This window comes from Mycothermus thermophilus (assembly GCF_041956435.1).
Source record: "Mycothermus thermophilus strain CBS 625.91 unplaced genomic scaffold VTJ04scaffold_1, whole genome shotgun sequence".
NCBI classification, from domain to species: Eukaryota; Fungi; Ascomycota; class Sordariomycetes; order Sordariales; family Chaetomiaceae; genus Mycothermus; species Mycothermus thermophilus.
In genome coordinates this window covers 949,928-968,699 of record NW_027191427.1, presented here as the reverse complement: position 1 = coordinate 968,699, position 18,772 = coordinate 949,928, and the positions used below count along the sequence as shown (strand labels likewise).

The 18,772-nt window shown below is 56.7% G+C and overlaps 7 protein-coding genes across 7 annotated transcripts; 2 read left to right on the top strand and 5 right to left on the bottom strand.

Moving 5' to 3' along the window:
• Positions 1–289: 289 nt before the first annotated feature.
• On the bottom strand, positions 290–959 carry VTJ04DRAFT_332 (uncharacterized protein; the record flags this gene model as incomplete). Its single annotated transcript, XM_069361207.1, has 2 exons — positions 290–504; positions 560–959. The coding sequence occupies 2 exons, from the start codon at positions 957–959 to the stop codon at positions 290–292; spliced, it is 615 nt and encodes a 204-aa protein (XP_069222942.1).
• Positions 960–1,007: 48 nt separating this feature from the next.
• VTJ04DRAFT_331 (uncharacterized protein) lies at positions 1,008–2,867 on the bottom strand (the record flags this gene model as incomplete). Its single annotated transcript, XM_069361196.1, has 1 exon — positions 1,008–2,867. One exon carries the CDS (start codon positions 2,865–2,867, stop codon positions 1,008–1,010), a length of 1,860 nt encoding a protein of 619 aa, XP_069222941.1.
• A 1,306-nt stretch (positions 2,868–4,173) lies between these two features.
• VTJ04DRAFT_330 (uncharacterized protein) lies at positions 4,174–5,277 on the top strand (the record flags this gene model as incomplete). The annotated part of the gene is made up of 1 exon (XM_069361185.1): positions 4,174–5,277. The coding sequence occupies one exon, from the start codon at positions 4,174–4,176 to the stop codon at positions 5,275–5,277; it is 1,104 nt and encodes a 367-aa protein (XP_069222940.1).
• Positions 5,278–5,293: 16 nt separating this feature from the next.
• Positions 5,294–6,492, bottom strand: VTJ04DRAFT_329 (uncharacterized protein; the record flags this gene model as incomplete). Its single annotated transcript, XM_069361173.1, has 4 exons — positions 5,294–5,362; positions 5,417–5,581; positions 5,813–5,892; positions 6,312–6,492. 4 exons carry the CDS (start codon positions 6,490–6,492, stop codon positions 5,294–5,296), a joined length of 495 nt encoding a protein of 164 aa, XP_069222939.1.
• A 132-nt stretch (positions 6,493–6,624) lies between these two features.
• On the top strand, positions 6,625–9,255 carry VTJ04DRAFT_328 (uncharacterized protein; the record flags this gene model as incomplete). Its single annotated transcript, XM_069361162.1, has 1 exon — positions 6,625–9,255. One exon carries the CDS (start codon positions 6,625–6,627, stop codon positions 9,253–9,255), a length of 2,631 nt encoding a protein of 876 aa, XP_069222938.1.
• A 71-nt stretch (positions 9,256–9,326) lies between these two features.
• VTJ04DRAFT_327 (uncharacterized protein) lies at positions 9,327–9,629 on the bottom strand (the record flags this gene model as incomplete). Its single annotated transcript, XM_069361151.1, has 1 exon — positions 9,327–9,629. One exon carries the CDS (start codon positions 9,627–9,629, stop codon positions 9,327–9,329), a length of 303 nt encoding a protein of 100 aa, XP_069222937.1.
• A 1,213-nt stretch (positions 9,630–10,842) lies between these two features.
• VTJ04DRAFT_326 (uncharacterized protein) lies at positions 10,843–13,769 on the bottom strand (the record flags this gene model as incomplete). The annotated part of the gene is made up of 5 exons (XM_069361140.1): positions 10,843–11,347; positions 11,472–11,752; positions 11,871–11,886; positions 12,277–13,645; positions 13,712–13,769. The coding sequence occupies 5 exons, from the start codon at positions 13,767–13,769 to the stop codon at positions 10,843–10,845; spliced, it is 2,229 nt and encodes a 742-aa protein (XP_069222936.1).
• Positions 13,770–18,772: the final 5,003 nt, after the last annotated feature.

The window sequence follows — 18,772 nt, the reverse complement described above, 5'->3', positions numbered from 1 at the left end:
TGGTACTAATAATGTACTTGAACGACTGCCAAGTTGAGGGAGGGGACACTCGAGGGTTGATATCTGAGACATGCTCAGATGTATGTGTTTACTAAAAGTCCGTGTAGCGGTGTTTATGTACCTATGTATGTACATGCAAACCTTGATTCAACTTCCGAGCAAGCGGGCTAAAGCTATATACATCCGAACTTGGTTACTCGACTTTGTGTGAGAAACTATGTACAATCGAACAAAACCACAAACTCGACTCTTGCTGCTTGCGCTTGCCAGTAATACCAGATTCAATCTCTCAAGACATCCGAACAACTTGGTGTAGAGTGTAGAAGGAGTGGAGAGCGAGCTCAAAGAAGAAGGAGAATCCCTGGATTGGGAAAACGAAGAACGAAAGGGGAGTCAAAGAATAATCAAGCCGAGTTGAGCGGAGAAACCAAAAATCATAGGTAGAATCATCGTCATCGCCGGATATACCGGACGGTTCGGTAGAACAAGTGCCGGCCGGTCGGTCTTGCATGACCTCATCGTGCCGTGAAACGGGTGGATAATGTGTACGAGTATGTACCTATGATGGATCGATCAGATCCAGTACACAGGTACGGAGTCTGGGGGAAGATGTGGAGCGGCGGTGGAGGAGGAGGAGGAGCTGGTGGTGGCGGATGCGGGTCTCCCACCCCATACCCGCTCGTCAGTTGATGTGTAATGCGTGAGGAGTGGCACAGAACGAAAGATGCCGGACGGATCCTGCGGAACCCCAACCTCACCTTACACGGTCCGGGCATGTATGTACATCCCCACTGCGAGAGGCGGGTGACGCCGCGGTTCCGTACGTACTGGTGTGTCAGTGCTGAGATGTGATGTTCGAGGAGAGCAGGAGGATGGGCAGCAGCGTTGGAGGAGTCGGGGCGGTCGAAATGAAATGGTGATGGGTGTCTCGTTGGTTGGTTGGAGAGGAGGGTTATCATTATAGAAGGGAGCCGAGGAAGGTGAGGGTAGGAGAGGAAGAAAGAGAATCACTTCCAGAACCACCCACCCTCCTTCTCCTTCTTCTTGTTCTTCCCCTCGTCCGCCTCAGCACTCGTCCCACCCTCCAATTGTTTCTGCTGCTGCTGCTGCTCCTTCAACTCACCATCATCCTCCCGGCTCTCCCCCGCCGCCGCATCGCCGCCAAACTTCCACTCCCACCTCCCCTTGCGCCCGACCGAGCTATGCACCTGGCGCATCACCACGCGCCCGCTCTCGTCGGTCCAGACGGTCTCGGTCTTGGTGTGCGTGTTGCCCAGCTTATCCACAAAATCCGTCTTTGTCGTCTTCTCGGTCAGGCCGGTTTTGGGGTCGAAGGACTCGGTGGTTTCGGTCTTTGGCGGGGAGGCAGGTTTCGCCTCTTTGGTGGTGTCAAAAGTGTTGTGCCAGCTTTCGGAGAGGGATTTGAACAGGTTGGAGAGGGAGCGCTCCGATTCTTGGAAGGTGTTGTGGATGAGGGTGTAGAGGTCAGATTCGGTTTCCGGGCCGTCGTTCTTCTTGTCTGGGTTCTTCTTGTGGTCATGGCCCTTGCCGAACTGTTGCAGTGAGCGAGCTTCTTCCTCGAGAACCTTGCCAAGCGCCCGAACGAACCCGCCGACGCCGTCCAGGAAGGAAGTAGCCGTGTCGTGGCCGGCGTCCCACCAGGCGTCGAGCTTGCGGCGAGCGTCCTCGAGCGCGTCCTTGTGTGAGCGCGGCTGGTCGTCCGCGTCAACCTCCTTGATGCTGTTGCTGCTGGTGCTGGTGCTGATGGTGCTGTCGTTCTTTCTCACATCCTCCATCACCGCGTCCCACAGGCTCTCCGCTTTCCTCCGCCTTTCTTGCTCGTTCCGCCGCCGCTCCGTCCACTCCTGAATCGTCCTAGGTGACTGGCGCCCAAACACCGTATCGTTGACGGGGAAGAGAACCTCGTGCAAGCCCTGCGCCTGCATCCGCCTCATCCAAAGATCAGCGCGCATGCCATCTCCGGGCAGGAAAAAGGACCACAGGTTGCGCCCGAAGGGCCCGGAGCCGGGACCGAACGGCGAGCCGTGAGGGTGATAGTGGCGCGGGTTCCCAAGCCAGCCCTCCTCCTCCGCCCAGCTTGAGTCCCATCCCCGCCATCGATCCAAATCGCCGTTGGCGCCGCTGCCAAACAACGACCCAAACACATGCGGTTCGAACCCGAGCTGGTTCCACACGCGCCGGTTTTCGCGGACTCGTTCCCGCAAATCCATCAACTCCATCCCCGAATTCACGCGCAGCAGGTCCTCAAACGCCTCCAGCCACCCGACCTCGCCCGGCTCGCAGCCGGCGGGGAGGTCCCGCGGCACCGGGACGTGCTTCCATGGGGAGGTGAAAAGTCCGCGAGGGGAAAACACAGAGGGCGTTGGAGGGAGAGAAGAAGAGGGGTAGGCGGTAGAGGACCAGTCGTGGTCATACTCCAGCCTCAAAGGAGAGTAGGCGGAGCGGAGGAGAAAGAGACGCCATGCTGAGCTGGCTTCGGGGACGGTGAAGCCGGAAGAGGAGGCAGAGTCAGTAAGGGAGGAGAGGCGAGATTCGAACCGGGCTTCTTGAGGGGTGAGGAGGCCGAGGTTGGCGGCCTCGGTGAGGGAAGAAGAAGAGTCAGAAGTGTTGCCTGACATTCCGGAGCCTGGGCTGGTGGCGGTGGTGGTGCGGGACCGGGACAGGCCGCTGCCGCCCGTTAGGGTGTTGATGCCGGCTTGGATGTTGGCGTCGACGTGTTGCTTGAAACGGACAAAGGGGTTCGGGTCAGCCTCGGTGGACCGGGCCTTCACGTTGTTGGAGCTGTCGGTGTTATTGGTGGTGGTAGGGGTGTTGTTGGTGTTGCTCGAGGTGCCGTTGTCGTGCATTTCCATTACATAGCGGAATGCAGAGCTGGAATGTACTTTTTTCCCTTTTTTCGATCTTTTTGTTTTTTGTCTCCGCTGACGCCGGAGATGTGATGAGCAAGAAAATGATTTCCAAAGTCTCGAACCACGCTGACCTTCTCAGCTGGGGAAACTGGCTACGTAACTCGGCAATCTGGCAATTCAGTGATTGGACTGGTGATGGTCCAAGATGGCGAGATGCTGACACCTTGACGGCGAAGGCTTGGCACCTGATGACTGATGGCAGGGAACAAAAAAAAAGCCCCACAGCGGGGCTCGCCTCTCTGGCACCTTCTGGACTCCTCTGACCACGGGACCTTTTTTTGGGTCCAGTCCTTTTTCTCAACTTTTTTTTTCTTCACTTTACTAGGTACACAGTAACTTCAGCAGTGCCACAGTCTCCACCGCCCCTAGCTCACACGGACTTGGTTGAGTCTGACTATGCTCTGACTATACTCGTACAGTACGTACTCCGTACCAACAAAAGCCGAGCGGTAAAAGCGGCTCGCGGCCGCGGCCTCCGTCCACACACACCTACACCGTCTCCCGTCGGGGCGGTCTCGTCAGGCTGGCCATGGCTGGAGCCCTGGAGCCCGGACTGGCGTAGTACGGGCGGTGGTACCCCGGATCCGCATTCCCCTGGATTTCCCCTGGAACCGGTCTCGACGCACGGTTGGGTCACGAGGGCGGCAGAGAAGTTTGCACACGACGACGGTGTTTTTTCTCTAATCCCTGATTCCCGGCTCGTCCCCGGCCGGTTCCCCGCATCCGTGATGGATCGTCTGGATCATCCGTCTCTGATGACCGTTCTGTGTGTCACAACAACCGGGATTCGGCACAGTGCAGGGCGTGTTGGGTGAACATGTGTGGACTTTGGTGGACATGTGTAGCCCGCTCGTAGCCCATGTGGACTGGGGAGTGGATTGGAGCCGACATGTGTCGCCATACGCATGTCGCCATGTGCAAAGACCAGGGCAGCCAGGACCAAGGAGAAAGAAATGTAGTCATCGATGCCAAAGCTTGTTGGGCCCTATGGTATATAATTCCGAGCGTTCTGGACTCAATTGCTTGCGTCAGGCACAACAGTTCTTTGTTGGACACATCTGCTTCTGACTACTTCTTCAATTCTCCCATAAAGTCACAGGGGAGCTTGACTTACACCACCACCACCACCACCACCACCACCACCACCACCATCTCAACTGTATATCTTATACATCTTCCACACCGTCACTACTTAGACTATTCCCCCCCAACAAGCCATCAACAATCCCAGCCCCAGCCCAACATGCAGCCACAACACCCACCATCACCAGCCACCCCCGCCACATCCACATCGTCCGGGCCTGAACCGCCAAGACCCGATGCTGCCTCCGTCTTACACCACGTCTCTTACAACCGCGCGGACTTTGAGCTCCCCGTGGTCTCGGTCCATCCTCGCCAACATGACCCCATCCGGGCGACCCTCTTCCGCCCCTTTAAGCCCATCGAGGACGAGGAAGACTTCTCCCTGGGCCAATTGACCCGCCTCCCCTTCGAGATCCTCTCCCTCATCCTCCTCGAGCTCGACGCCACCTCCATCCTCCGCCTCAGCCACGTCAACCGCTCGGCGCGCGAGCTCGTCGCCGCCATCCGCCCATTCCGCGACCTGCGCGACCACGCCGTCGAGGCCCTCTGCATCCTCTTCCGCTCCGGGCTCGGCAGCCACGTGCCCGCGCGCAAGCTGCACGAGGCGTTGACCACCGAGCGGTGCCGGCTGTGCGGCGCCTTCGGCGGGTTCGTCTTCCTCCCCACCGCCGAGCGGTGCTGCCTGACCTGCGTGGCCTCGGCGCCCGAAACACAGGTGACGCACCTCTCGCGCGTGGCCGAGGCGGCGGGCACGAGCGCCGACGGGTTGATCAAGAAGGGACTGCCGGTCCTGCACACCCTGCCCGACAGCAGGAAGAGGATCGTCGCGGTGCGGCCGCACGCGGTACAGGCGCTGGAGCAGAACGGGGTGCGCGACCCCGAGGCGGCGGCCCGGCGTTGGCCTGATAGCTTGACGCTCCGGTTCCAGGCGGCGACAGCGCTGCCGTTTGTGGATCGGTCGTGGGCGGCAAGGAGGAGGGGCGAGGACGGCCAGGTGCAGCGCGGCGTGTCGTGCAAGGGGTGCCAGGTGGCGTTTGAGAGGGATTTCTCAGACGAGCATCTCGAGATGAGGGATCGGTTCTACTCGCGCGAGGAGTTCCTCGAGCACTTTGAGGAGTGTGAGATGGCGCAGAAGCTGTGGGCTGCCGCCGAGAGGGGAGACGGGGCGGTCGAGGGCCCCAGGTGGATGGCTCTCGGGAGGACGTTCGCGGCGCCCAGGGAAAGAAGGACCTCCTTTGCGAGGTCAGATAGGTCGGAGGAGTGATGGCGATATTCTACGGTCATGGATTTTCTACTACATCTTCATGGACGGTATGATGACTGGGTCTGGTATGGTTTGGGTACGGTCTCTAAAAAGTTTGGGGTTTGTTTTTTTCTTTTGGTTTGGGCTTTAGCAAGCGGACTGGTTTGGACGTCGCTACACTGAATGGGCTTGGGACACAAAAAGGGTCAAGAAAAAGGGAGAAAAAAAGGAAAGAAAAAAGAGGAAAAGGGGGTCGTGGGAAAGCTTTCAACAGCAGATGGACACAGAGCACCTTGGCAGCCCTATTGCTCCAGGTCTGATAATTCTAGATCTTTAATAACCACGTCACAGAATCAAACACATTGCGTCCTGGCATCTTCTCTTGTGTTGCAAATGTTTGCATATCCTTCCCATGGAGTGTTGACCTGAAAGATGCCCAATGCCCAAGCTGTTGTCAGCTCTGTTGTCGTGGCTTTGCGGATTGAGGCCAACACCGACATCCGAGGCAGTTGCGTCATCGTCCCCGTCGCAAGCCCAGAGCAAGCCGCAAGCCGACCCATTCGGGCGGGCCGAACAGGGCAAGCTTTTGATTGGCCCACTCATCAAGCTCCCGCCGGCTGCTCCGGAGCTCTGAGCCTGAAGTGCCGCCCCGTGCCGTCAGGAAATTGGTGGTTTATTGGAACTGGCTAAAGAAAACTTGGATGGAAGGAAACTTGGCCAGAGATGAAGCTTTGGACAATGAGCGGAGATTTGTGTTGTTTTGTAGCGTGTTACTTAGCAGGTACCTGTTGGGCAGAGCTTCTCGAGAGCTGTGTTCCCACAGTACAGGGACAGTACGCACATGTCTCACTGACTGTGTGGTGGGGTCACTTCTGCAGCCCAGGTTTGTCAGCTGTTTCGCCCAAGACTGACCTCTTCCAACATATCAAATTGACCCTTGACACGGGACTATCACAAGACTCACTGTCTGCTTCAACCAGCAAGCATTGCAACTGAGTTTGTGAATTGTATTTTTATATTTTTCCCACTCTCCCTCCATGATATCCGGGGCATACCCCCTTGTTGCAGTGCCATCCGCGCTGCCCCCGCCGAAACCGCGTCCCAATCCGTCCAGCAACACCCAAATTTGGACATTTTGAGCCTTTTCAACTTTTTGGCGCCATCACGTTGCCTGAGCCTGGCGCCATCAGGAGACAGCCAACTGCTCTTATAAGCACATACCTGCGCAACACACATGGTCTGTCTTGCTGATCCGCGACACCGGTGCGCCAATCTTCCCGGTCCCAACACCATCCCCGTCGCCGCGCCGTGACACGCGCGCTGCGAACATTCCCTCTCTCTCCCACCTGGCAGCGTGGCAGCTGGAACATGCGCCTCCCGCTGCCCTCCTCCGACACGCTCCCCCTCGCCGACCGTTCGTTTGCCAATGGGTTTCCCGCCGGCCATGGCAGCAGCACCGGCAGCAGCGACACCGGCAGTCCCGGCAGTCCCGAGGACGAGCTGCAGAACTGGTCCAGCTTGATCGGCATCATCACAGCCATCTGCGGCAACATCCTGATAGCTCTGGCCCTCAACGTCCAACGCTACGCCCACATCCGCTTGCACCGCCGCCGCCGCGAGATCCGAGAGCGCGCGAGGCAAGCCCTCAAGAACGCCGCCGCTGCTTCTGTCGGCCGCTACGGCACCGCCGGCACGTCCGGCCCAGGGCATATCGACGGGGCCTCGCCGTCGCTGATGGAGGACAATTTCGCCCCTATTGACCCGCGCTTCTCTTCCGAGACCGACCCGCTTGCTCAGTCCTTCCAGTCTGACTCGTCCACCGACAATGCCTCCATCCCTCCTAAAAATCCTCCTTCGTCATACCTGAAGGACCCCTACTGGTGGTTGGGGCAGGTGCTCATCACCATCGGCGAGTTGGGCAACTTTTTGGCGTACGGCTTCGCGCCGGCTTCCATCGTCAGCCCGCTGGGCGTGGTGGCCCTCATCTCCAACTGCATCATTGCCCCCATCTTCTTCAAGGAGTTGTTTCGCGCCCGCGACTTCTGGGGCGTGCTCGTCGCCGTCGTCGGCGCCGTGACTGTCGTGCTGAGCGCAAAGACAGAGGAGACCAAGCTCGGCCCGCACGAGGTCTGGGACGCTATCACCACCATCGAGTTCGAGATCTACATGGCGGTCACCTTCGCGTTGATTGCCTTGCTGATGTGGTTGAGCCCGCGGTATGGCAGCAGGACCATCCTGATCGATCTCGGCTTGGTCGGGTTGTTTGGCGGCTATACGGCCCTCTCGACCAAGGGCGTGTCGTCCATGCTCTCGTCCACCCTTCTTGGCGCATTTACGACTCCCGTCACTTACGCCCTCATCTTTGTTCTCCTCTTGACCGCCATCATGCAGGTCCGCTACCTCAACAAGGCCCTCCAGCGCTTTGCCTCGACGCAGGTCATCCCGGTCCAGTTTGTGCTGTTCACCCTGTCTGTCATCATCGGTAGCGCCGTCCTCTACCGCGACTTTGAGCGCACCACCCGCGACCAGGCCGTCAAGTTCGTCGGCGGCTGCTTGTTTACCTTTTTTGGCGTGTTTGTCATCACCAGCGGCCGGCCGCGCCAAACGGACGATGACGACGAGGACGAGATTACTCTATCAGACGCCGAGGGTATCGAGGAAACCATCGGCCTGGCAGAGCACGACCGTCTCAGGCCCACGTCATCTGCCCGTCCTCGAACCTCGCCAGCAGCCGTTGGCTCGCGCAGCTCTTCGAGAGCCTCACGAGCGTCGGGGCTGGCTGGGACACCGAAATCGCTGGCTGATATTTTCAGCCAGGGATACCGTTCTGCGAGAGGCCTGCCCACGTCCGCGGCGCCAGCTCGCAACCCGATCTTTTTCGGTGGCGCATCAGGGGATGATGATGATGATTATGACGAGAGCGAACACGCCCCGTTGCTGGCAAACCCCTGGCATTCTGACAACGGCTCGTCCGTCCATCCATCGCGGTTGCGCACCACCGATGCCGTCCCGGCAGTGGACGGTTCACTCCCTCCTTCCACCGCCTCTGCTCGCTCTTACGACAGCGCCGGTGAGGACGGAATAATAGACGACTCCATCCTCGCCGCCGCTGCTTCCACAAACCCCCCATCCCAGTCCAGACCAAATCTTTCTCGGCAAGCTTCGTCTCGCAGCAAGAGGTTATCAAGACACCCGTCCAGCATCTACGACAACACCTTCTCTGCAACCTCCACCAGCAGAACGCCAAATTACTTATCCCGGCCCTCCACACCCCCACCATCTCATCCCCATCCGAACACAATGTACTCCCCCTCCCCGTTCTCGAGCACGCTGAATGCCGTGGTGGGGGATAAATTGCTTTCGGCGTTCGACGGCGGTCTCACTATTACGACTACTGCTAACGCCGCGGGTGACGAATTTGACCCACCTCGATCACGTTCTGCTGCTGCTGTGGAGGCGGGCGAGAGTAGTAACAGTGGCGGGGGTTTGGGATCGGCCTTGGCAGGGCTGAACCTGAGCTTACCATCGTTCGGGTTCGGGTTGGGCGGCGGAACTACTATTTCCATGCCCGCTGCGCTGGGGCTGTCGTCGCCGAGCAGGAGGCGGAGGAGTTGTTCGGTGGAAGGTGTCAGCTTGGTTGACAACGCCCATGGACGCGGGCACGAGCTTGGGTTTCAGGGGGGTCATGGTGGTGGTGGTGGTGGTGGTGATGATGGTACTGGTAATGCGGCGCCGTCCGGAACGGTTGGCGGAGGAGGAGGGTTACGCGGCCGAGCGAGGAGTTTGAGCCAGACGCTCTCGGAGGTGATTTTGAATGGGGGTTGGTTCTCTGGTGCGACGGGGGATGTTGGGGGAGCGGGGCGTGAGGGTGACGTGGCGAGGCAGAGGCCGAGGACGGCTGCTCCTGCTTCTGGTTCAGGTGCGGCGGCCGCATTGGCAGCTGCGTTGGCGGCTACTGAAAATCTGGAGCGAGGTGGTAGTGGTGGTGGGAGGAGATAAGGCAGGTGAAATTGGTTGCCTTCGGGTTGCTTGTTGTGTTGTGATTTGTCTTGTCGGTTGGGGTATTTGCATCATGGGAGGAGGAGGAAGAGGAGGAGGCAGGTTCCCCTTCCTTCCTCTTCCTCGCTCACGAGAGTGGACGGTGTCTGGTCATGGACATCCATCCGTCCATTCGCCCATCCATGCCTGCACGCGACGTTAACCTCGACTGCGACTCCGACTCCTATTCCGGTGTTTTCTCGGCTCATTGGTTGGGCTTCAGGTTTTTTTGGAGGGTTTTCGTACTGCAATAGGGCTGTAAAAGTCATACCCGGGGTTTGTGGGGGTTTATCAGGCAGACATAGCGACGGTTCATGTTTCTGGGGTTCAAGCATGCACTGGGCCGGCGTTTTGGGTTGTTTTGGGTCAGGGGCATTTTCTCCATTGTGTTGATAGGATAGGATGGTTGGGTGGGGAGTTTGGTTGGGGTTTTTAAACGGCGGGTTTGGGCTGGAGAAAGATATTTATATAGGTACCTAATGTCTATATCATACTGAACGATTGATGGGTTGTTTGGTTAATGTTTCTCTCTGGTGGGATTGTGTTATGTTGGGGAGTATGGAGTATACGTAGATACCTGTGAGAGGTGAATCTGAGACTGATGGGGGGATAGTTCTGTTGAGGCTGATTAATGAGTTTGTGTCGGTTCATATCGTACATATCGTGCGTTACGAAGATGAGGGCTAGGTACTCCTGATTTAGCCCACTTTTAAAGTCTATTATAGTATATGATCGATCAACACCCGCCCAAAATTAGGTTGCCTTGCAAGGTCAAGTTCAAGTAACTAACGGGCGAGACACGCGGCCCACCTGCATTGCCGACCAGTGGCCGTCAAGAGAGATGGATCGTCAGCGTCTCGATGGCGGCGATGACCCGGTTGAACATGGCCACGGAAACCTCGCAATTCTTCTCAAAATAGCAGAGGGAGAGCCAGGAGACGGATTGGTAGGTAGAATTCGTGCCAGGGAGCGGTCCTTGGGGATCAGCGCGGTCCCAGATGCTGGCCAGACATATCGATCCGGCGATAGATTTCGTTGCCAGGCTCGAGTTCCCCTCCAGAGCGAGTTCCAATGCCAAACGAAGGTCCGCTAGTTTATTACACATCTATTACTTCAATGACCTTGATCGCGGAAGATAAGAGCGAGAATAGCTAGGCTTTAATCCTGTCGAGGACTAGGACTTGACTAAATCTATGTAGAGGTATAACTATCGATGGACTAGGTATATATAAGCTAATATCGCTGGTTGAATATCTGACGAATTTTATCTACCCCTCCCCTTTTAGTCAAGGGTAAATATGGGTAGATATATCTAAGATTGTATCTTATCGACGCTGAGGTTATATAGTTGAGGCAGTTAGACGATATAGGCTGACCGTTATGTACCTAGATTAGCCTTTGGCGGAGGGGAAGGAGGAGGAGAGCGAAAGGGTAATCTCTCCGTCTCGGCGGAAGAGCGGACGTTGAAAGGATGGATGCGGCATACTTAACGACTGAAAGTTTTGACTGTACCTCTCGCCCCGGTTCTGGAGCGCGCCAGCCAGCCGGTCAACGCTGAGAAACGAAGCTCCAGCGGGGGACTTCTCGGGCACCGACCCGGTTGATGTTGGCGGCGTCAACGGGGGCGATGAGCTGCTTGTGCCGGGGGAGAGAGGGGCCAGTAAAGGCCGTCTGTCGTTGGTGCTGGCCACTAGTCCAGAGCGTGATAAACTCGTCCAGGCGGTTATGGAGGCCCTCGCGTTCCAAGGCCGAGGTCTCTACCTCCAGACTGTCTGACGGCTTGCGGAACTCGAACCGTTGGAGACGATGCAGCTCACCGTCATGGCAACAGAGGATACAACTGTCTGTGGCCTCTGCACTGGGACGGTGAACGTAATGCCCGTGGTAAACCTTGAGCTTATGTGGCCGCTTGTATATCGTCTGTATGTAGGGCGGCAGATGGCCCCAGGGGTAGAGGAGGACGGGGGTTGGATACCCATCCCACTGTCCACTGGGGCCTTCGTTGATGAGCCTTGTGGCCAAGGACTGGTAGGAAAGGTTAACATCCTGCAGTCTATGAGGCACATGGCGTTAATGTTGTCCGCATGTGGCGGCAAAAAGTAAAACCCCGGCGCCAGAATATTATACTCTTGCGAGCCAGGGATGGAACTCGGAAGGATATGGCCAATGAAGGTCACATTCCTGTCCTCCAGGGCCAGCAACAGGGGCTCTCGTCGAAGGCGTTGGGCTCCGTGGGTTGCTGGCCCTGGCGCCTGACCGCTCTGCCCTCCAGGACCTCCTGGGCGAAGCGGAAGGGGTGGATGAACCAGGAGAGGTGAAATGAGTAGGAGTGGCTTATCGGAGCCCGCAGCTCGATAAATGTGGTGAACGGGACTGGATGCACGTCGGCGCGGTGGCCGGTGACGATCCCCTCGGGTGAGTACCCAGGCCTGTTGAGCAGCTCCTTATCCCACGGCGACTACGGCGGCGGCGGCGCCACGAGGTGTGATGGGAGAACAATATCGCCCGTCGAGGTCGTCCCCGATACAAATCCCCGCCGGCGCTACTGCTGGATGGGTTGGGTCGTTTTAACTCACGGGATCGGCGTTAAATCTATCATCCGGAGCAACGGATTCAGCTGATCTAAACTATTTTAAACTCGTAGAGAATATTCCTTGATCTCAACGGTCTTTTTATCAGGTAACCTGGAGCGTACGTAAATATGGCGTGTCTATACGATGACAGAATGGGAAAGGCAGCAAGCGTACATTTAGCAGGGGGGGATTAATATATAGGTCGAGAAGAATGTTTGCTAGACAATCATAATATGGCAATGTCTGGTCCAACATCAATTTGACATCCTACTGCCATGACACACTTCACAATCACACCACAAACATCTCAAACATCATCAGCCGATCATTCTTCTATTGTCTCCTAGATACCTACCCACCCTACGCACAAATCTAATCCACCAAAATCCTCGCCTCCAACTCTCCAAACCTCCCCAAGAACGCCTCAAACAACCGAATGGCATGCTCCACATCCTTGGTCCCTCCCGTCTCCCGAATGCTATGCATGCTCAGCTGGGGATTCCCCATATCCAGCGTCCTCACGCCCAGCTTGGCCGAAAGCATTGGACCGATGGTGCTCCCGCACGGCGAATCGTTCTTGACCACAAACAGCTGCAACGGGACGCGCGCCTTGCGTGCCACCTCCTGCAGCAGCACGATGCCCGGCGAGTTGGTCGCGTAGCGCTGGTTGGCGTTGATCTTGATGACGGGCCCGCCGTTGATGGCGGGCGTGTGGTTGCGCTCGTACTTGCCGGCGTAATTGGGGTGGACGGCGTGGGCCATGTCGGCCGAGAGGAAGAAGGAAGTGGACAGGGTCTGCTCGAAAGCGGTGGACGCGGCGTCGATGCTGCTGCTGCTGCCGCTGCTGCCCGGGATGACGGACAGCCGGCGGAGGACGGCCGGGAGGAGGTTGGAGTCGGCGCCCTGCGCCGAGAGGGAGCCGATTTCCTCGTGGTCGAAGCAGGCGACCAGACGGATGGTGGGGTCGGCATCGAGAGGGTGGGAGTCGATGGAGGCGATGAGGCCCTTGACGGCGCAGAAGGTGGAGTTGAGGTTGTCGAGGCGGGGAGAGAAGATGAGCTCGTCCCGAAGTCCGCCAAGGCACGACTTTTGGGTATCGTAAAGAACAAGCTCGAAATCGGTGATCTGGCTCACCTCAACACCGAGATTCTCGGCGATCAGGGAGAGGAAAGCCGGGTGGTGGCGGTCAGAAATGGCGCGGAGAGGCTGGAACTCGGCCTCCTCAGACCCAGCTCCGGGGGCAGTCTCGGGCTCGGCCGTCTTGTTCAGCTCGGCCTCGACCAGCCCCGCAATGGGAAGCAGCTCGTCCTCCTTGTTGGGATCAAAGTTGCTCTGGCGGTGCAGGTGAATGGCCAGCGTGGGGATGCGGAGGATGGGCTTGTCGATCTTGACGAGCTTCTGCACAAACTTGGGCTCGCCGCCGTCGGCAGCCTCACGCACCAGGACGCGGCCGGCAACGCTCAGGTCACGATCGAACCAGCTATGCCAGATGCCGCCGCCATACGTCTCGACGCCGACCTGGAGGTAGCCGTTGGCGGTGCGCTTGCTGACGGGCTTGACACGGAGGCACGGCGAGTCGGTATGGGCACCAACCATACCGATGGGGTTGCCGGGCTTCCAAGCGCCGCCGACAGCAAAGGCGACGATGGACGAGGCGTTCCGGGTCAGATAGTACTTTCCGCCGGGCTTGACGGCGGAAGCCCAGTCATCGCGCTCCTGGATGCGGGTGAAGCCGGCGGCATCGAACAGGGCGGCCGAGCTCGCAACCGCATGGTAGGCTGGGGGGAAATATGGTCAGCGGGGAAGAAGAGCCGCAAGCGGGCAGGGCCAACAGGGAAGCATACGTGTTGGCGATGCATTGACAAAGTCAAGGAAGTCGAGGGCAGACTGTGGAGGGGCCATGTTTATGGAGGTCCTTCTGCTGGCGGGGGCTTCGGAAGGGGATGCTGATGAAGGAGGGGTTGGAGATGCAGAGTCGGATGCCGAAGTGGAGGAGTGGCGGCGAAGCAGATAGGCTGCTGCGGGCATAGGTGTGGTCAGGACAGGAGTCGAAACCCTGGCCGAGGTCGGGTTTATGACTGCTCTCACGATGGCCGCCGACGACAAAGAAGCAGCTGAAGCAGTCACAAGCGTGTGAATGTTGCGACGGGCGTCGAGAGAAAGGGCCCAACAGACCCGCTTTCTTCCCAGCAACCAGGACATATCCCTCTTCAAAATGGGTGGGATGCGGGGGAGCAATAGACTGCGGATGTCTTCCGCGCCAGCAGCTGTCTTTGTTGATGCTCAGCTCAGTGGGTCACAATCCGTGATGGGGTTGCTTGCTGGGCTGCAGCTTTCCAGCAGAGGATCCAGCGGAGCCAGCCGCAAGCAGTCCCATCGCTTGCTGCTAGGGAGCCATTGTGTCGGAGCCAGGTGGTGCGGGACAAGACCTAGGTGCTGGCGGGGATCCAAAGGAGGACCTGACGTAAAAGAGTGGGGGTTTACCCAGCTCAGGTCATTGTTGGTTGTTGATTGTGCTAAAGACAGCTCAGGTGGCAGCTGAGCATATTGTGAAAATTGAATTGCGTCTTTGATCATCCTTCGAGGTCCTGAAATGATTGAGGTTCCTCTTTTGAAAATGCAACTGGAAGTCCCAGAGTTTCGGAACGAGCAGAGGACACAAACCTTGGAACCTGCTGATGGAATCGAGCGGCAGAGGCAGGAAGCGAGCGGGAAGGAAGGCGGGCATGAAATGATGGACCAATCAGCGGAGTCCAATTATTTAAAATCCAGCCCCACTTTCCCTTCCAGGCAATTCCTCATTCATCCCACCCCGCATGAAGGCTCGATTCCAACAATTCCAGGTCATTTCCCGTTTGCCGCTCTCCGTTCAGCTGCAAAGGACCTGTCCGCTCTTTTCAAAGACGACAAACAGGAGGACCTGGTCCTTGGAGCTTCATGCTGGATCTACTGCTGCGTATCCCTTTCATAAAACCAAAGATCCTCCAAGGAGCCTCGAGATTGAGTCCCTTGCTTCGCCGCTGTCCCACGTTTAAGGCCGATGACAAAAGACTGACTGACTGACATGGTCCCAACTACACCCAGCCTCAATGGCTGTGCTTTCGGTGGACTGCAGCCTAATAATAACTCCAAGGCTCACAACCCAGCCAAATGACAGTCAAACTAGTCCTTCTATGAACTCGTAGAATGTCAACCTTCTGTGACTTGCAATAAATCATTAAAAGAAGAAGAAGAAGAAGAAAAAAAGAAGCAACCATCTATTTCTGACTCGGAGAACAACCTGAAAGAGAACTGAGAACCCCAAACTGGACGCTCCCCATCCCACGTCCGACCATGCCACTCACCAATCCACCCACCAACCCAACCACGTCATACCGAACCGATTCCAAGGGTCATCATCTCTCGGTCTTACTATCCAGAAAAAGGTTCTTCCCGATCAGTACCACGTCGCACCGCAGCAGAGGGATTGGGCTTCCTCCCTCCAGAGCTCTGTCCGGCTGGCAGGTCTGTGTTTCCAACCCGTGTCTGTGTGGACAGAGAGCGTCACCCTTTCGGTCCTGTGTGTTGGGCTCGAGACCTACCTAGGTGTTGGGGATTTCCACATCGGGCCTGGGAGAGCCGTCACGCACCACATGAGATGGGGAATATCCTTGCGGAGGACTTACATCTTGCAATTTTATATTCATACTGTACTGACAGAATGAAGAGTGTTGGCGACTTTGTCGTTGACATTCCTCGCTAAGTCACATTGAGAGGCTCAGACGACTAACATCTTGATTGTCGAGTCAACAAGCCACATTTGATGTAACCAGCGTCCGCTTCTTAATCCGGACCGCCCGCCTAGAGATCTGGTTGATATTAGTGAGTGCACCGAGACGCTGACTTCCGTCTCACCACAACCAACGAGTAGAGCGAACAGATCATGGCCAGATGTAAACGCCTTTCCCACGGTGCACCGCCTTCAGTTCTCAAAAATTGGCCCTTGAAAAATTTTTGAATACAACATACACACAGACACAGTTCCCTCCCATATGTGTGATCGACGTTGTCGTCGGCAGGTCCATGGTGGGGCAACGGTAGTAGGCGGGGGATCTCCCTCATCATCCCTTGTACAGTTCGTGTCATCATCACATCATCCGTCGACCTGCCTCGAGATCGGATGACGTTGGCCTACTTTGGGAGAGGAAAACAAGAAGAATATGGAATTGACAGCACCCTATCCTATTTCCCTCCTCTTTTGGGGTTATTGATCTCTGTCGATCGCTCGAACCCGGAAACTGGGCTGCGCGGTTCGTTCCGAACTTTCCATCAACATGGTTCCGACCCCAGGCAGAGTTGACGTTCGGAAGGGAGGGAGAGGGGCGTTCGGACATCGGCAACGCGCCGAGCGGCGTTGCGAGCTCAACTGTCCGGCGTCCGTCCAGCCCACCTACCTCCTCGTAGCTCCTTGCCCAACCCAAAGAAATGCAACCACAACCACAACAACCTCACCTTCTTCATAGTCAAAGACCATGGGAGAAACTGTTGACGGCTTGGTCTGGATCTCAGGTAATCTGTGCACTCACATCCTCCACAGTCAAAACGCCTCTCTCCAAGCCTCGCCCACATAAAGTAACCGCCAACCGCCACCCCGCGGTCCAACAATCTTCATGATTGGCCCGCCAAGCGACGACCACATGCCACACACCACACACCACACACCACACACCGCGCTTCCCTTCTCTCTTTAACCTTGCATATCACCATGAGCGCTTCTCACCACCAAATGCATAGGCAAACGCAAGTGAAGGCGCTTGCGGCAGGGTCCTACTAGTTGTGATGGACAATGTCAAATTGTGCGCTGTTACCTAGTTAGTCGGGTTTTGCTTGAAGCGACAAGCGCGGGGAAGCGCCGCGGCGGTTAGCTAGCCCTCTTTATTCGTATCTGGGCATGTTGGCTGGTGGTGGATTCCAAGTTTCTGCTTTGCCCAGGCGGATGGAGCGTAAGGCTGCGGTTGTTGGTTGTAGGGCCGGCTTGGACTGTGTAGCATACTGTATGTACGGAGTAGGGTTGTAAAAGGTAAAGGTATGTAGACATTCACTACCTGGTAGTTGTTACTGTGTTGGGCAAGTTTGGTGGTGAGAGGTGGGTTAAGGTACGAGTTTGTACGGTGGACTGTGTAGGTCAGGTATTGTGCGTACAGACTGTCTCGGTTATAGTTACGGGGCAGGATATAGGAATGCCGAGCGCGTGTGAGCAGCGCTTGAGGTCGCTGCTTGTGTACCCAAGGTAATCCGTTCTGTTGGACCAGCCAAATCCAGTATCTTGTCTAAGGTATTATGTCTACGTCGGTCTGTCAGTTTGCCAATCCACGTGTGTCAGATCCCTCGCTTCCCGCTTCCAGATTCCAAAGTCTCCTGCTGTTGTTGTTGCTGTTGTATTCCCCCAAGTTCCAACCCGGGCCCCTTGCTGAGTGATCGCCGATGCAGCGCAACCCTCTGAGGGGCAGCGTCCCAATCCTTTGAACTTGACACGAACACCCCCTTCCCAGAGCCCAAATCTTTCCGTCTTCTTCTTCCCAACTCTGTCATACCTCCCTCCCACATTTGGGGGTTTTGTGTGCGCGAGAATGGGATGTTTTGGTGAGGTCGCTCCCAGATCCGGACAACAACCTCCCGGGAGGGGGGTTCATAAGCGAGCTAGGTGCTCTTTGTTGACATAACTCGGACGTGAGACGGGAGGGTTACCGACCGTAGGTACCTACTGTGTGAGTGTTGACGTGCGTTGTGTTGTTGTGACTGTGTGTCTGAGCTCGTACCGGACACTGTCTTGTCAAAAACGTGTCAAGCTATTACCTTACTACCTGTTGTAACTACCGTAGTTGTGTACATACAGGAGACCTGAGAGAACAAGCCTCGTAAGGTTGCAACGGGGGCTGCAGTTGAGGCCGGGCCGAGGCGCGGCACGAGGTTGATTGACGGACACGACAGACAGAACCCTGAGGAGGAGCCCGGAGCAAAACTTGGCTGTGGGCGTGATCGTGACCCGGTTGTGTGCGCGAGTTGGACGGTGATTTTCTGGGTCATCCTCATTGCTGTTCCATGTGCCCATCGCCGTTGTGCCCTGGTTGAGTCGGGGTTCTGATGGTGGTTTGTGGGAAGGGACTTATATCGGACAATCCTGATCTACGGAATGACATTTCTTAATGGCAATGAGCCGAATCCCCAATATGGACCGAAATGAATGACTCGGCAACCGCCGAATGCTGACTCCAATTCCCAACTTTTGATTCTGCACTGAATAATGCATGGCCAATGACACGCCTTTCTCTGCTACGAACCTTGACCTTCCTGTCCGAATGCGTAGCGCAATCTCAACGGCCTCCATCTCGCTTTGATCCTGTATCTTTTACGGTACTTCTACCCCGATGCCGACGAGCGCAGCCTGCCGACAAGGGTCTACTTTTCCTGCGCCCAAACGGCACAGCACAATCCACGCGACAGGAGGCATGGGTGTTGTTGTTCCGAACGGGCAGTTTCCAAGCGTCCAGGGAGCTGTGGCTGTCCCAGTTCGGAAGGCCGTCTGTGTCCAACTTGGGGAGCGCGCAAACCTCCGGCAGAGAGAGCGCTGTCAATTTCGGGGGGAGGGGAAAAGGGAAATGTTGGGAGGGTGGTGGCCTGACATCTTTGTACGGACGGATGGGGAGGTATCCTGGGGCTTGGCTGCTTGAGCCGTGCGTGAGCGTGTCACCGGTAACGATTTTACTTTTAGGTACCTTCTCATACAGCCAGATGGAGGTGAATTCAGCAGATACTTTCAGCCCTCTGAATGACTCTACATCTACCTCGCAGTGAGTTGCCTGGATCGAAGTGTGAAAAAGCCAGACAACCGTTTCCCGCGACAATGACTTTTTTTCTCCCTTGCA